A 17,991-nucleotide genomic window follows, 5' to 3' on the forward strand; every position below is an offset into this window, starting at 1 on the left:
CTTCAACTCTTCTGGGAAGGCTGTCCACAAGGTTTAGGAGTGTGTTTATGGGAATTTTTAACCATTCTTCCAGAAGCGCATTTGTGAGGTCGCACACTGATGTTGGACGAGAAGGCCTGGCTCTCAGTCTCCGCTCTAATTCATCCCAAAGGTGTTCTATCGGGTTGAGGTCAGGACTCTGTGCAGGCCAGTCAAGTTCATCCACACCAGACTCTGTCATCCATGTCTTTATGGACCTTGCTTTGTGCACTGGTGCACAGTCATGTTGGAAGAGGAAGGGGCCAGCTCCAAACTGTTCCCACAAAGTTGGGAGCATGGAATTGTCCAAAATGTCTTGGTATGCTGAAGCATTCAGAGTTCCTTTCACTGGAACTAAGGGGCCAAGCCCAGCTCCTGAAAAACAACCCCACACCATAATCCCCCCTCCACCAAACTTTACACTTGGCACAATGCAGTCAGACAAGTACCGTTCTCCTGGCAACCGCCAAACCCAGACCCGTCCATCAGATTGCCAGATGGAGAAGCGCGATTCGTCACTCCAGAGAACGCGTCTCCACTGCTCTAGAGTCCAGTGGCGGCGTGCTTTACACCACCGCATCCGACGCTTTGCATTGCACTTGGTGATGTATGGCTTGGATGCAGCTGCTCGACCATGGAAACCCATTCCATGAAGCTCTCTGCGCACTGTTCTTGAGCTAATCTGAAGGCCACATGAAGTTTGGAGGTCTGTAGTGATTGACTCTGCAGAAAGTTGGCGACCTCTTCGCACTATGCGCGTCAGCATCCGCTGACCCCGCTCCGTCAGTTTACGTGGCCTACCACTTCGTGGCTGAGTTGCTGTCGTTCCCAAACACTTCCATTTTCTTATAATACAGCTGACAGTTGACTGTGGAATATTTAGGAGCGAGGAAATTTCACGACTGGATTTGTTGCACAGGTGGCATCCTATCACAGTTCCACGCTGGAATTCACTGAGCTCCTGAGAGCGACCCATTCTTTCACAAATGTTTGTAAAAACAGTCTGCATGCCTAGGTGCTTGAATTTATACACCTGTGGCCATGGAAGTGATTGGAACACCTGATTCCAATAATTTGGATGGGTGAGCAAATACTTTTGGCAATATAGTGTATATATATATATATATATACCGTATTTTCACGACCATAAGGCGCACCGTACTAAAAGGCGCAGTCTCAGTTACGTGTCCCATTTCTGTATTTAACACACACATAAGGCGCACCGGACTATAGGGCGCGTTTTTTATATACAGGTACATGTCCTCTACTACCTTTAAATACCTCTACTGCGTATTTTAAAAATACAGCGAGCCCAAAACTGAGTATGACTGTGCTTTATTCATGTATTTATTACAAAGTATTAATCAAACCTGCGTGCTGGCCGTGAGACAGACATATCGCAGATGACACAGCGCTGTGATTACTCCTAAATTAACTTAAAATCCTGAAACCTGCCGACGGAATATGTTCGCTTTTATTGCCGGTATCCTGGTGCCTGCAGTTTAAATTATTTAGATGAAAAACACCTGCCAGCCGCCGCGGTGAGGCTGCTGTTGAAGGGATTTCTGCTGTCGGTGCACCGCTGGTATGTGGGGGTCTGAGCGCCTCCGACAGAAATAGATAATCTGGATGAACTGACTGCAATTAAGTTTTCAGGTGGCCTTTCTCACTTAAAAACATATTAAAACTACTTTATTCCCACTGATCACAGCAAATATAGCTGCAAGATTTAGATTATTTAGATGAAAAAACACCTGCCAGCCACCGCGGTGAAGAGGAGGAGACCCGCCCAGAGGCTGCTGTTGAATTAAGTTTTCAGGTAGAAAAATAGAGCGGGAGCAAAACTGAGTATGTTTGTGCTTTATTCATGTATTTATTACAAAGTATTAATCAAACCCATCAAAGTCATCATCCTCTGTTTCTGAATTAAACAGCTGCGCTAAATCAGACATGCCAATTTCCCATTCTTCGCTGTCAGAGTCACTTTCCGTACAGCGCGGCTCCTCAGAAATAATGCCGGCTTTTGCGAAAGCTTGAACAACAGAGCCAGCAGACACGTTAGTCCAAGCATCTACAATCCATCCGCAAACGGTGGCGTAACTTGCCCGGCGCTGCCTTCCACTTATCCTGAAACTGTGGTCTCCGTCTGTCATCCATCGCTCCCACGCCGCTCGCAGCCTTACTTTGAACGGCCGCTTTCACACCGATGTCGAGCGGTTGAAGTTCCTTTGTCAGACCCCCGGGATAACGGCGAGCACAGCGTTCATTTGATTCATCTTTTTTTTTCACATCGGCTGTGAGATGGGCACGCAGAGATGGTGATGCGTGGAAAAAAGCACCTGGTCTCCTCACATACACTTGCCTTTCATCATCTCCAGCCTTTTTCATTTGCGTTAATGTCATCAGAGCGCTGTGTCTGTCTCGCTGTCAGCTCCCAGATCAGCTTCTCTGATTGGTTGATGCGGCGCGTCCAGCAGCACAACTTCAATTTTTCCATCTCGAGCAGCAGCAGCGCGTTGGCTCTGAGTCAGATACTTAAACGCTCCCGAGGCGCTGCGGCTGCTGCTCAAAACGCGCTTTTTGCTGCACCTATACGCGCGTCAACCATTGACTTTGCATGTAAACTCGCTGCTTCTGCTGCACCTGCTGGGTCCGGTTCACACCGATGTCGAGCGGTTGAACAGCGAGCACAGCCTTAATTTGTTTCCCCATGTTTTTCACATCAGCTGTGAGATGGGCACGCATGGAGTTACATATTAACAGCGATGGTGATGAGTGGAAAAAAAAACACCTGTTCTCCTTCAGCCACTCTTTCATCATCTCCTCAATGAGGTGGTCTCAAAAGTCGCAGTTACAACACACATAAGGCGCACCGCACCAAAGGGCGCACCGCACATTTTGAGGGAAAAAAAAGACGTTTAAGTGCGCCTTATAGTCGTGAAAATACGGTATATATATATATATATATATATATATATATATATATATATATATATATATATATATATATATATATATATACTTATTGATGGCATTAAAATTATTTCTAAGAGCATTAAAAAGCATTAAATTAGAGTTCAACTCATTCCTGTATAAACCCTGTTTAAGCACCTGGGTAGTAATGTACCACTTGCTTTGTTTTTGTTACCTCTATAACCTATTATATTAATATGTGCATGAATGGATCAATGATTGACTGTAGTGTAAAATCGAATTGAACTTTATTGATCTCACACTGCAGAAATGTATCTCTGCATTTAGCCCATCCCCTTGGGGAGCAGTGGGCTGCCATTGTGCGGCCCCCGTGGAGCAGTGAGCAGGTTTAGCACTCAGGAACCCAGAGTGCCCGCTGTGGGGATAAAACAAGCACACCGCTTTAAGCACTTGCCCAACACTCCCCAAAAACATAGTTTTTGTTTTTTTAAGTCTACCAGCTAATGTGCGGCGCTAGACGAGCAGTCAAGGGTCTGGCTCAAGAACCCTGAGTGACTTTAACTGTGTTAATACTGCTGCTTAAACAGGTGAATCTGTGTGTGCTGTTGATTTTATCCTTTAATAATTAAATATAACATAAAAGCTACTTTAGTAGACCAAACAAAATATTTAATTAGGCCCACAGTTTTTAGTTATACTAATTTGTAACAAAAAGTGCGATAACCTGTCAAACCAATTAAGACTTTAACAAAACGGTTTATATAACCTGCGTGAAATGATAATTGTTAGTGAGGTGTTTCTCTTTGAATTTGTGCAATGCACATGTGGAACTTCCATTTATACGTCCTGCCCTCCGTGACACAATTTGGTGCTGCCCGTGCAGCTTAAAGGGGAAACACTTGCTGTTGAGGGTCTAATAAGCCACTCGCAGTTGCACATGTTTCAAATGGGGCTTAATATGGTCGACCTTCCATTGGCAAACGAGTGAGAAGTGGTAGGGTGAGGTAGTAGGCCCTAAAAACGCAGGGCAGTGGTACCTGAGGGCCAGGGTTGAGAACTACTGCCTTAAACTGCATCCTCCTGTCTCTTCAAATTCTGACAGAGTTCACTGAGCTTCTGCAAATCATTGCTAAGCAATCATTGTTTTTTTTTTTTTTTTTTTTTTTTTTTTAGACTAAGAGAACTTTTATTGTCATTTTGTATACACAGAGTGTACACAAAGAAAAAAGCTTTTCTGACAGTAAAGGAACATTTCAATTTCATAAAGTGCAGCACTGATCAAATGTAAGCAGTGTGGGAGAAAAAAAAACATGGTGCAAAAAAAACATGCATTGTTGTGGAAGTCCAGAGCATTGATTTTTGTATAGTGCAAATGTTTTGGCTTTGGTGATATCAGTGTGATGCAGAGTCTCTGACATGATTTAGAGTTTTTTCAACACTTCAGCAGTCTGAAGGCAGTGGGGAAGAAACTGATGCAGAATCTGCTGGACCTGCATGGGTATACGGACTCGAGACACGCAGAGTTGGGATGAAATGTTTTTAATGGAGGGAAGAGGAGCCTTAATGATCTTCTCTGCTGTTCTTACTACGGTACTCTTCTTACCTTCTTCCAGTCTGAGGCACTGCAGCCTCCACACCACAGAGTGGAACAGCTGGTCAGAACGCTCTCTATGGTGCTTCTGTAGAAGGTGGTGAGGATGGATGGGGGCAGGTGGGCTCTCCTTATCCTCCTCAGGAAGTCCATGCGCTTTTGTGCCTTTTTGTCCCATGAGGAGGTGTTCATAGTCCAGGTGAGGGTGTCTGTGATGTCTTGACTTAGCAGGAACAGTGTAGAATTTGTGCATTAAATATTTGCTATTTTGCTTCAAAAAATAAATTATTGAATCACTAACCAGGACTAAATAAATGCAGGAAATGAGCTCATTCAAATCATCTTCTTCTTTGTCTTGTTTGGGTTTATGTAGTGTTTAACTTCCAATTCTTGTGGCCGCACTCATCATACACATAAACATCTCTTCTTTCCACTCTAATATGTTTGACAGACAAGTTTTTCTTACCGGAACCCCTGAGATCCAGCTAGTCTGCTGCTTTATTGAGAACTACTGGATTCCAGTCTGAGTTAGCCATTTGTGAGGCCCACTTTCTGGCAGCTGGTGGGAAAAGTACATCGTGTTCCCTGTTGTACAGTATAGAGCGCTCTGCTCTATCCTGTGTTGCCCTCCAGCATTGATAGTAATGCACAACATGATTACTTCAGGTTACGTCTAAGTCTCATGTGAAACTATGCAGAGGATTTTATTTAAAGCAGAAAGCTTTTTTGGAATTAAGGTTATGTTTTCAAGACTTGTCAGAAAATCAGAGAGGTCTGAGATAAAAAAAAATGCATTCTTGTTTAAGTAGAATATAATAAGAGCTTGGTATTCTTTATTTCAATTTTATTAAGCTTCGGCCAACAGATAAGAATATTAGAATATTACAATTTCCGGTTTACAAGTATAACATAATGAGACCTTATTTAAGACGCATCTTTCCAGCTTTTATTCTCTGAGTAAAGTAGTTAGGATCCATCCCACACTTATTGGTTTCTCCCTTATAAAGGAAGTAAATAGCTTTGTACACTAATTGAATATTTTTTATTTTTAATCAGAAAGAATCCTGGGAACCTAAAAAATAATGGCAGGTATCAAAACCATTATTGAATACCCAGAAGTTGCCTTACCATCTGTATTGAGTTTCACATTTCAAACCTAAATCATTTCTTTTTCTCTTTTATTGGTTGCTGATCAGAAACCTGTCAGCCTTTAAAGTTATGGGGAGATGCTTTATTGTGTCCCCGATGGGAAAAGAATCTTCTTTCCTGCCATTTTCACCAGGAGATCAGAGGTCAGCCTCCTCAATGGAGGAAGAATCTGGCAGATGGGAGATGTTTGTTTGCATTAGTTCAAGAAGACTGGTGAAAAAGACTGGTGCAGTGCTGGGAAGCTAGGTCTATTGTTTACCCCAAAAAACTCACCATAGAAAACGTGTCAATTAAATTAGTGCTTTTGAAAGTGCTTTTTAAAAGAGGCTGGGTCAGATTCCTCCTGTCTTTCTTTATTGCAGGCCTCTTAATCCTTTGTTTTTTCTGTATAGTTAATCTACAATCATGGTAAATTAACAACACATGCCCTTTTAATTAGCATGGATAAAGGCTTTTCTTATCCCTTTAAAACCCTAAAGAAATACGGGCGGGAAATGATTTCTTGTAAAATCTTTTAAAGCAGTCCATAGCTTTTCTTTACAGTTGACTAATTATGTATTTTTATAATGAATTTTTTTCCCCCTTCACAGCGTTAAAAAAGAACGACTAAAAACATGGCCCTAAAATTCGGCTTTGATTGATCTGAAATTAAATATGGTTGAGTTGTTTAAAGAAAACTAAATATTTAGATATATTTGAATGAATTTAAGGCCATGTTAAAATGTTAAAATGTCATGTAATTCAAAAATGTAACTGCCTTATGTGACCTGTCTTTTTCTCTATGTGAGATTTTGTCTATGTTGTATTTCTGTTTGTATTTTAACTGGTGTGCCGTCTTGGCCAGGTCTCCCTCGAAAAAGAGATGTCAATCTCAAGGGACTTCCTGGTTAAATAAAAGTTAAATAAAAAAAAGATATATTTTTTCTATCTAGTTTTATATTGTGTTTTTCATTTTACCGTTTCTTTGCCTGCATGTGGAATGACCCTCGCAGTGAGTAATAGGAGCACAAGGCTGAAACAGGATCTGAGGGGTCAGCAGGTTCTTTCTAAAAAAACAAGTTTTCTTTTGAAAAGTAAACAGCATCTTTCTACCTTCGAAGGAACACTTCATGGGGAGTTAAATGCTAAATCTCTGGAAAATTTTTTGTAATAAGAACACTAATTTGTTCAGAAAAACAGTACATGTATGTTTCATTCACAATTATTAACAAAGAACATATCAAATGTTTTTATAGCTCTCTAGATAAAGGATCAAATAATGATTTTCCTTGCATTTCTTTTTCTCAGTTTTTGCATGTTTCTGATGTGACATCAACCTAAGCTTTAATATCGCCTCCAGTGTTAAGGAGTGTTAAAATATGAAAAGTAACTCTAAGCTTAAATCAGCCTACAGTACAAATGGTTTTGGGCGTAACTATTTCAAAGGAAAATGCAAGAAAACGTTCAGTTATGTTAAAGCATATGTGTGACGTTCATAAATGGAGCCAAATTCTTATATTTTCAATGTGCATCTGCCTGGAAATGGTTCTACAGCTACAGCATCAGCCATTTAAAATGGCCATTCCCCGTCAAACACCATCCGAATGGCGGCTCACTTCCCTGCGACTCCCAACAAAATCCCCTCCAACCAAGAATGTTTTACCTCTGACTCCACCCTTTCACTGAATTACAGGGTCTGACCAGGATATGACGCTTCTCTTTAGATCTTAATGTCCACAAATCATGACAGAAAGAATAGTTTAGTACAAATATTGATGTTTAAAAAGGAATTTAGGGGACCAGCCAAGGGCCAACATGGAAATTGGGGAAATTATTAATGGCTTCTACTGTATTGCTCAGAGGTCACAGATTAGAGGACCGCGGCCCGAATCCGGACCGACCTGCTGGCTAATCCGGACCCAACCTGATTTAAAACATTTATAAATTACTGCATGTTGATAGACAGCGGTGTCTAATTTCCCTTGCGCCGCTTCTCCTGTTAATACGGTAAAGCCTTCCGGGTCGTTCACTTCAGGTATTTTATAAAATATTTAAATCAGGAAATTTGTCTATAAATCAAACTGAACGATCGTTGCTCTCTACTAAACTAAAAAACACTAGATTTTTATATGGAAAAATGTTCTGTGTTTTATTATTTTTTTTGTTGAAAATTAAATGGAAGCATTAAAACCTCTTTATATCTCAGTGTTAAATTCTGTTTAAAGTAACAGATTATAATTATAAATGTCTCTGGACCTTTACTGGTTGATGATTTTCTTTATTCTGACCCTGCTGATCTTTAATTGGTTACCCCTGCTTTAGCTGCTTATCATGTAGTACTAATAATGGTTTGGAGATTTTAGAGGAGCTTTGTTTTCTGACACTACAGGCAGAGTGAAACAACTTCAGCACAAACTTAAGTTTTGAAGTTAAGATATTTGCAGGTTTATGTGAGTAAATGTGTGAAACTACAGCAGGTCACAAGTAGCTCAGTATTGCAGGGGATAGTATTAAAACAAAACCTTGTTTTTGAAGTACTGTAAGTCATTTTATTTCATTTTTATTGTGAAAACTAAGTGAGAAAATAATTGATTTACATTGCTCCGATAGCTAGGAATAAATCTGAGATCATATTTTTATGCCATATGGTTCAGTCCTAGGCATACGTTAAGTTAGCCTAAGTTATGGCTGCTATCCTGACACTCTGGGGGCATTTAATAATGCAGATATGAAAGCTTTTATTGCAGATGTTTGTGATGTCTCTGCCACTCAGTCTGTGTTTACTGTCAGTGTGAACAGGTGAACACATGCTGTTACCTTCCATTTGGCTGAGGCTCTTTGTCCTACAGCCCAAGACACTTACAGACAGAAAGGATTTTGGTGTGAGCGCCCCGCTAGGATAATGGTAGATGAAAGGATTCTGTTGGGATATAACAACCATCAGAAAATCACATTTCACTATTAGACACATTAACAGTACAATATCCTGTACCTCTAAAATTCCCCGACATATTTAACTACTGAGGTCAAGACTTTCATTGTTGGGTTCTCTACTTCTTTTTGTGACTTTAAATAACTTTTCAATTAATGTTATATTCAGTGTTTCTATAAACAGACAGAAATTCAAAGATGGGAAATACTTTTATTTGTTGAATTACTAAATAGAATAATTATTAGTATTATTGAATTACTAAAATAGAATAGAATAGAAAATCCCTTTATTGTCCCACAATGGGAAAATTCTGGTGTTTACAGCAGCAAGAAGATAATAGAAAACGCTCACAATATATATATATATATATATATATATATATATATATATATATATATATATATATCAGATCTTTTATGAGAAGTAATGATTAATATAGGAATACCACCTACTTCTATTACAGGGTTCCAACGGGTCATTAAAAATAATTAAAAGCCATTAAATTATAATTTTTTTAAATTAAGGCCTTAATTGGCATTTAAATTCATTATTTATTATGATTATTGTGGCATTTAAAATGCTTTATTTAAAAAAAAATATATATTTCTAAAGACAATTTCTTCAGATATATCAGATATAACTGGTTTTGAGTGTTTGTGCGAAACTGCTTCCAGTTGATCGTAAAGCCATATGTTCGGAAAAGAAGCTCAAGGCGGAGAAAAAGCTAGACAATGGGGAAATGCAAACTTCAACTAAAGTGGCTGGAAAACGAGGAATCCGGGACATGGCTGCAGCCTTGTTGATGGCATTAAAATTAGCATTAAAAGAGCATTACAAAGCATTCAATTAGAGTTACTCAGTCCTGTATAAACTTTGTATTAAAAACTGTCTTGATATAAATGTTACTACTTATATGAAACTGTCTTCTGGGTGTACAAGGACTTAATAACAGAGATTAAACCTGTTTCCACAACAGTTCACAGAGAGGGGACATGTCCTCACATCACCTCTCAAATGACATCTAAATCAGGACAAAGAAAGGGGGGGAGGGGTACGTGCGGTGGGTTTCAATAAAGCAGGCCTCACGTGGCTACATAAAATAGCCTGTGGGATGCAGACATGGCGAGAAGTAGACCTCGGATTAAGTGAAACAAGGACAAAGAGACAGGAGCGGTTAATGCTGATGAGCATTGAAAGGAAGGGGAAGAAAAAGGCAGAAAAGGTAAGAAAATGATTTGAGAATACGAAGGGAGGAAGAAAGGAATCCCAGTCGGATTGAAACCCTGTAAAAACATAAACACTGCTGACGCTGGTATTTTGACAATTAACACCTGATGCAACTGCAAAGAAATGCAGTGAGAACATATAACTATAATGCATGCTAACCTTCAGTGTTTCTCTAAGTACCTGGGTTTGCATAGCAGTGGTTTAAAGCCATGCGTGCGCCTTGTTCTGGTGAAGCATAAGTGTGATTTTGACAGGCCAGATGTGCCCAGGAGAAAAACACCAAACCTACACTGTTTGTCATTATGTGACAAAAACAGCCTTGTTTACTGGTGTAGCACCAGGTGAATAATTAAAAGCATGCAGATGGTGAAATGGGGGAAGATGGGAGTAAACACCTCTAAAAATCTGTAAAAACAAATCCCCGCAACATGCAGTTTCATTAGGGGAGCCGATAAACTGCGTTTAATATTCTCTTGCAAAAACGATCTGTCTATTCTAACCGCTGCATGTATATTCTCCTTTTCTCTCACTTTTATCACAGCTTAATAGAAAGTGTTGCATTTATTGTTTATATAACAGGATTAAATAATAAGCCATCTTTTTCTCTTCATTACCAGATTCTTCCTTTGCTAAAGCAGAGCCCTGTTTGCAGCTTCATAGTTTGACAATACCTACAGTCTTTTTCTAATATTCTTGTATAGATATGTGACAGAAAAGAATTTAGCTGTTTAAACCAAAAAGGTCGAGGTTCGTCAGACATCAGATAGCTCCTCTGCGTGTTTTTTTTCTGTTTTTTTTTATTTATTTATTTTTTTTTTTACAATTTGATGTGTTTCTGCAAGAATGGGAGAGAATTAATGAGACGCTACAAACATCCCTGATTAGATAAATACACAGTGTATGTGGGGTATGCTGCATCTCCAAGCATCAACACCCATAAACCAGCCTATTTATTATAATATACCTAAATCCACAAACATCACAATAAATGCTGGACTAAGTTTACATTTATAAGATATAAGAGGAGAATAAACACAGCATCATGGTTTTATTCATGTGGGAATAGTCGCTGTACTTCTGATAGCTGGGAAATAGTTCATTATTTGGTGTTTCAGTTGAAAAAATTGTTAAAACATTGATTAATCGGCATTTATTATCATGATGCCAAATTTACATGTTTGTCTTTTTCCTCATGCAGCTCAAGTCATTTCCATGAATAGCTCGATATTCTGCATTTCAAAGTTCCCTACAGATTCACTCCATTTATGGTTTTTTGAGCTATTTGTTTACCTTTAGGCTACAAAGCGGCTTGTGTATTGTGCTCATTGCAGTGACTGAAAGAACTGAGCTTCTGATTTTAATTGGTAACAGTGTTACTGGATCGGTGCTGTTATTTAGTGCATTAATTGGTCGATATGAGCGGCAGACTTGTTACTATTGACTAGACTGCTGTTGCTGCTGCTGGTGTTGCTGTGCATTTGGAGGAACACAAATTTTTTGTTACTATTGCTGATATTCTGACACACCGCTTGATTATGTAATAAAACATATACCAGCGGTAATAATCATACAATTTGGCCTTTCACTAATGCCTTTTATTAATTTTTCTGTCAAACACTCAGTTTTAGTAAAGCTCTGCCTGTTTGTTGTAAGCCTGTTAAATCTGGTGAATTCAATGCAACATATTTATTTAGAGACAAGGTGATGTTTAGATTGCACCAATTAAGGCACATAATAAATCAATTACCATTTTTCAGTGAATAGAAACTGTTTCTCAAACATTTTCTGTGTCAGGATATGTTTTAGAGGATATTTCAATTAAACTCCACTCTGCAGTGTCCTTTACTGAAGATTGATGGAATTGGTTTAAACATGGTTGCACATCGGTTTCCACTGCTGTTTATTTCATAGACTATGTCCAGATGGTATAAGTGTGGAAAAATCTCACTGTGGGGAACTGGCTGTAATTGACGGATTGGCTATTCCACAACATTTGGAAAAGGATCCTCTTTCTGTCATCTTTTTTTATCTAACGACAGTTATTTCGCCGTTTTGCAGATTTTATGGGCGCAGGTGTGTGTGTGGTTGGGTGTGGGTGTGTGTGTGGCTGCAACTTGAACTAATCCATCTAGCCAGTAGCTGAAAGATGCAGAGTGTGGCTGTCAGTGCTACATATGCTAATAGCTTGAAGCCTGTTTGGATAAAAAGAGAAAAGGCACATCCCTCTTGTCAGAGCAAGCGACGCGCGTTGATTCTTTAAGTTTCATTTATAGCTGGCAGACATTTCTACCTTTCCTATCCATTTCATATCTCTGCTGCTTCTTCTTCCTCGTAGGTTTATTAGTTTAATCTCGGAGCGAAGATTTCTTTATTGTCACTCAGGTTTAAAATTCTGTTTTTTCTCTCTTTTTTGGGTAGTGATGGAGCCCATGACGGTGACTACGTCAGTGGTTGGACCCGACGAGTTCGACCGCAATGCCCCACGGATCTGCGGTGTGTGCGGGGACAAGGCCACCGGCTTCCACTTCAACGCCATGACCTGTGAGGGCTGCAAGGGCTTCTTTAGGTGGGTTGATGCATTTTCATAGCCAACATAATCGACAGGCTGTCGTCCTAAGAGAAAACACCGCCCTTTGAATTAATTTTGAGGATCGCAAGTTTTCAAAGAGCTTTTTTTCTTTTTAGTTTTATTTATTTTAAAACTAACACCCAGTAAGGATTGGAACATGTATGCATCAAAAACAGAAATTGAAAAAAGGATGTTTAGCATTTCTTTTATCTAAAGTATTTAACAATCATTTTAATTTGTAGCAAAAGGCTTAAAGTAGTGACTCCATCACAAATAGGGTGGAATTGGACTGAAGGGCATTTAATTTAAATTAGATTAAATGATCCGGAATTTAAACTGAAGATATTAATAGCATTTAGATATATTTGGATTCAGTAAAGCTTGATGCTTTGAAATGACATGACATTTTAGTTGGCTTTAAGAAAATGAAATCTCTGCAGAGTTTATGATTACTGTTGCTAAGTAATGATCAGGATTTTTTCCAGTTGATACAAGGTTTCATTTTTTTCTGAGATATGGTTTGCTTTTGTTTTTTCCTTTTTGCCTTTCTTTCTAAGGACTCAATCCCATAAAATAAATGCAAGTTTTTATATTTAACAGCAATTAAATGCAAGATTTGTCTCACTTATAAAACAAACCATACAATTTATATTCAGCTGTAAACAGTTTATTTTATCAAAGCTCTTGTTCTCTGTTAAAGAGTGAAAAGTTAGACTTAGACTTTATTTATCCCTTCTGGGAAATTCTGGTTCCAGTAGCTTATATAGAGTACATGCCATTAAAGATAAAAACATGACAGATAATATAAAAAGAGTGTATATAGTAACAAAAAAGCATTAATAAAAAGGAAAAAAGATTTATTTTCCTGGGATATCTTTCCTTTAGATATAAAAATATCTGCTCATTAGAGAGCTAAGGGAAAAATACATAGACCTTGACTTGGGTTATTGCACCAACTATGCAGAAATGTTCTGCAGAGTTGGTGCATTGATGTTCATCATTTAGTAGTTTTAGTTTAGATCATATTAATGGCTATTTAATTTGTGTTAACAATCCAGAAATTAATGATTTATGATTCTTTTTTTTCTTTTTTTGTTACTTTACTGGTCTTGTCTTCTTGGACATGTGGCTGCTACCTGTACTTCATAGCTGTGTTTCACACTCACTAATGTATGGTTACAGTTTGAGGTGGGGGTTCATAATGACATCATCTCGTCCGACCACGTGAGGCTGCTCTCAGTGCTTTCAGAAACATCCATTATTCATTCAAGTCACTAATCCTCTCACTAACTGAGGCGGAAGAAAAAACATCAATTTTTTACTGAAAATCTGGTTTTAAAAACATTTTTGTAGACCATTTATCACCAGGTAACTAGATAGTTTTGAATACATTTTATTCCTCTTAGACTTCTGCAGAAGTAGGTGCTGTTTTCTGTGTAGTTACCGAACACATTTTGCACTCATTACAGACGCAGCATGAAACGTAAAGCCTCCTTCACCTGTCCTTTCAACGGGAGCTGCACCATCACTAAAGACAACCGGCGCCACTGCCAAGCCTGTCGTCTTAAACGCTGCATCGACATCGGCATGATGAAAGAATGTGAGTTTGGTGGCTTTTAAACACTTTGATACTCCAAAGGTACTATCGCTCCATATTAGCAGTTTGTTCATCGTTTCAACTGTGCTTCATGTTTGAAGTAATCCCAGAAGACTCCTGGATTATGAGAGGGGAGGTTGATCAAGACTCACTTAGCCGTTACTGCTGTGTGATGTAATTAACCACTGGAGACTTTGTGCTGAAGATGTTTTCAGAATCGGAGGTGGGGCTGTGAGGCGACATTATTCTAGCATACAGGAAACAGAACATGATAACAGGGGAGATTTGTTTCCTTTTTCAGATCTTTAAGGAAAGAATTCTGGTAAGCTGATTTGCTGCGTCATCATTTAAAAAATAAATAATCATTCAAGTCAGGGTTGGAACTAGAACAACATTCCAAAAAAGTTAAAAAAACAAGTTTGAAGCCATTTCGCTTACCATCTAGGAAACTTTTCAATTCAAAATGTGACATTTTGAATTGACATTTTCAAAATTTGACATTTTGAATTGCAGCAAAACAAACTTGTTTTTTAACTTTTTTGGAATGACTATGACATGGATGACTGAGAATCTTCACCAGCAACTAGACTTACCATTATCTGGAATATTTGTACTAGAAATCGACCCATAAAGGTTATTTTGACATCAGTGGACCTGACCCCCAATACTGTTGCAGATTTTTCAGGTTGTTATAGTAAAAATGACAGTGCTAAAAAAAACAAAAAACAAAAAAAAAAGGTTCAAGTCCCTATTTAAACAAAAAAAAATTATAGCAAATCAAACAAACATAAAGGGATCAACAATACATGCATTTCATATGATCTCAATGCACGGCTGCTTAAGGTACCACTGAATCAACGCGTGCCGGCCAATCATTACAAAAAAGAAAATGTATGAACAGCTGAAAATATCAGCCTGTTGATGTAAAGGACTGACTCTGATCTGCATCCATCAGTTTTCGGAGTTCAGTTTAATTAATCATAAAAAAACAAAAGGGTTTCCTCAGTACTGCTCACAGAGCCATACATATTAAGGCAGAAAGTTTAACAGTTCTATCTGGTTCCGACACCTTCAGAGAAAACCAACACACCTTTATTGATAAACTTGCGTTTACTTCTGGGTAAAAACAATAATTTTAGTTACACAAAACTCAGTGGAAACTAAAAGAACCCTCTTTGGTTTGGGTTAAGCCAGTTCACGTCCTAAAAAGCTTCAATTTATATCTGGTAACATATTATTCAACCTAGATCAATCCTATTATATGGTCAATTTCAGATCCAGTTTCACACATTCTATTATTTCAATTTCAATTCAGTTTATTTATATAGCGCCAAATTCACAACACATGTCATCTCAAGGCACTTTACAGTTCAACCAGATCATACAGTCAAATTGATACAAAGTTTTCTATCTAAGGAAAACCAGTTGATTGCATTGACTCATTGACTCAAATACAATCCCCCACACTAAGCATGCTTGTAGCGACAGTGGAGAGGAAAAACTCCCTTTTAACAGGAAGAAACCTCCAGCAGAACCAGGCTCAGTGTGAGCGGCCATCTGCCGAGGCCGACTGGGGTTCAAGGAGACAGAAGCAGAGATACAAAAAGCAGCTGTAAAAGGCGGCCCCGTCCAGGAAACACACAGCCAGGCAGACGAGCTCCAAGGCAGCTCCCATGCCAGAGGACGAAGAGAGCACATCCACTCAGTCACAGTCAGAGAAACAGGACCACACTGGAAAACAGGCCGATCTCCAACATCTATTAACAAGGGTGTTGATAGAAGCAGCACAGCTGATGTTTCTTTCCAGGATGAAGTCACAGCCAAACAGGAACAGACGAGGCAAAGCTACTCTGAGGAAAAGCAGAGAGAGCAGAAGGTTAGAGATTGAACTAACAGATTCTGTAGAATAGGAGAACAGAGAGAGAATGAAGCAGAATGATGAAATGGGGGTCCCTATGTCCTCCAAAAGTCTAAGCCTATAGCAGCATAACTATAGAGATAGCTCAGGATAACCTGAGCCACCCTAACTATAAGCTTTATCAAAAAGGAAAGTTTTAAGCCTAGCCTTAAAAGTAGACAGGGTGTCTGCCTCACGGACTAAAACTGGTAGTTGGTTCCACAGGAGAGGAGCCTGATAACTAAAAGATCTGCCTCCCATTCTACTTTTAGAAATTCTAGGAACCACTAGTAAACTTGCAGATTGAGAGCGAAGTGCTCTGTTAGGAACATAAGGAACAATCAGATCTCTGATATAAGATGGAGCTTGGCCATTTAAGGCTTTATATGTGAGAAGGAGGATTTTAAATTCTATTCTTGATTTAACAGGAAGCCAATGAAGAGAAGCCAGGATAGGCGAGATATGATCTCTCTTTTTAATTTTCATTAGAACTCTGGCTGCAGCATTTTGGATCAGCTGAAGGCTTTTAACTACAGTTTGTGGACTTCCTGATAGTAAAGAATTACAATAGTCCAGCCTTGAAGTAACAAATGCATGGACTAGTTTCTCAGCATCACCCCTGGACAGGATATTTCTAATTTTTGCAATGTTCCTCAGATGAAATAAGGAAATTCTAGAAACCTCTTTGATATGGGATTTAAATGACAGGTCCTGATCAAAAATAACACCAAGATTTTTTACTTTATTATCTGAAATCAGTTTAATCCCATCCAAATGAAGTGACTGGCTAATCAGTTTCTTTTTCAGAGACTCTGGTCCAAAGACTATAACTTCTGTTTTGTCTGCATTCAGAACCAGAAAGTTAAGAGTCATCCAGGTTTTTATGTCTTCAAGACATGCCTGTAATCTATGTAATGGGTTAGCTTCATCTGGATTTATAGACAGATATAGCTGGGTATCATCAGCGTAACAGTGGAAATTAATCCCATGCTGTCTAATAACTCTACCAATTGGGAGCATGTATAAAGTAAAGAGAATTGGTCCTAGCACTGATCCCTGTGGTACTCCACAGTAGGGCTGAAACGATTCATCGAGTAACTCGAGTAACTCGATTACAAAAAATCCTCGAGGAAATTTATCTGCCTCGAAGCTTCGCTAAATTTATTGTATTGTAATAAGCAATGCTGTTAAATACGCAGCACACTGGTCTAGCCGGAGGGTTTCTGTGTTGCACAACGCTACCACTTCCGTTAGCGCCTGGCGCGCTTGTGCTAAGCTTGTAGCTATGGAGGGAACCGGAGAAAGCTCAGAAGGAGAACCCCGAAAGCGACAAAAAATGTCCAAAGTTTGGGAACATTTTAGGCTAAACAGAAAGGACAACACAGCGCAATGCATCCACTGCAAAGCAGAATTGGCGTACCACAACAGCACGACATCAATGTTGCAGCATCTGAAGAGAAAACACCCGCTACATGCATCCAACTCGTACACGGTTGCCAACGTAACGTTTATGTTCTCTTTGCTAACTACGTTGTGTGATAATCTGCCATGTTATAGATGTAAATTGAGGCACACTATTTTGCTAACGTTACATCTAAACATTGCGGTTACTTAACCGGGTGTAGTGTAAATTGTATGTGAGGGTGGAACTGAGAGAAATTATGCAGGACTTAATGTAAGTTTGTTAATAAAAATACGCAGCAACAGATTACAGGCATAAGCTGAAAAGCATTTATTTATTGGTGTCTTTCCATCCTGAAAAGTTACAGTCTTTTCTTCTCGCTACTGTTATGTATGAATTAGAAATTTTTGATTAATATTTTTTGTAGTAATTCTATATTTGTTTATACCTAAGCAATCAAGAATAAATAATAGCATCGTTTTAATAAAAATAGCAACATTTTTGCATTTTATCATGACTAGTTAAGGCTGCAGAACTCTGTACAAACTCAAACCTTTACATTTAGACATTTTTATAAGCATATTTATGAGCCTGCCACTTTATTATTTGAATATAATTTAATATCTTATAACTTTTCTTCAGGTTAAAGCAAACTACTGTTACAAGTAAACTTTCTAAACTACAAACATTTAACTG

The 17,991-nt window shown here is 38.7% G+C and overlaps 1 protein-coding gene across 2 annotated transcripts in view; it reads left to right on the plus strand.

Moving 5' to 3' along the window:
- The window catches only part of LOC119775623 (vitamin D3 receptor A), a 96,123-nt gene that overhangs the window by 46,157 nt on the left and 31,975 nt on the right, over positions 1-17,991 (plus strand). For both annotated transcript variants that reach the window (XM_038273673.1, XM_038273674.1), the window contains exons 3-4: positions 12,249-12,396; positions 13,869-13,999. In XM_038273673.1, the coding sequence (XP_038129601.1) occupies positions 12,251-12,396; positions 13,869-13,999 (277 nt within the window). In that variant the 5' untranslated portion in view covers positions 12,249-12,250. The remainder of the gene's footprint in view (positions 1-12,248; positions 12,397-13,868; positions 14,000-17,991) is intronic.

Source organism: Cyprinodon tularosa, unplaced genomic scaffold, assembly GCF_016077235.1.
Source record: "Cyprinodon tularosa strain WSP-4 unplaced genomic scaffold, ASM1607723v1 ctg882, whole genome shotgun sequence".
NCBI classification, from domain to species: Eukaryota; Metazoa; Chordata; class Actinopteri; order Cyprinodontiformes; family Cyprinodontidae; genus Cyprinodon; species Cyprinodon tularosa.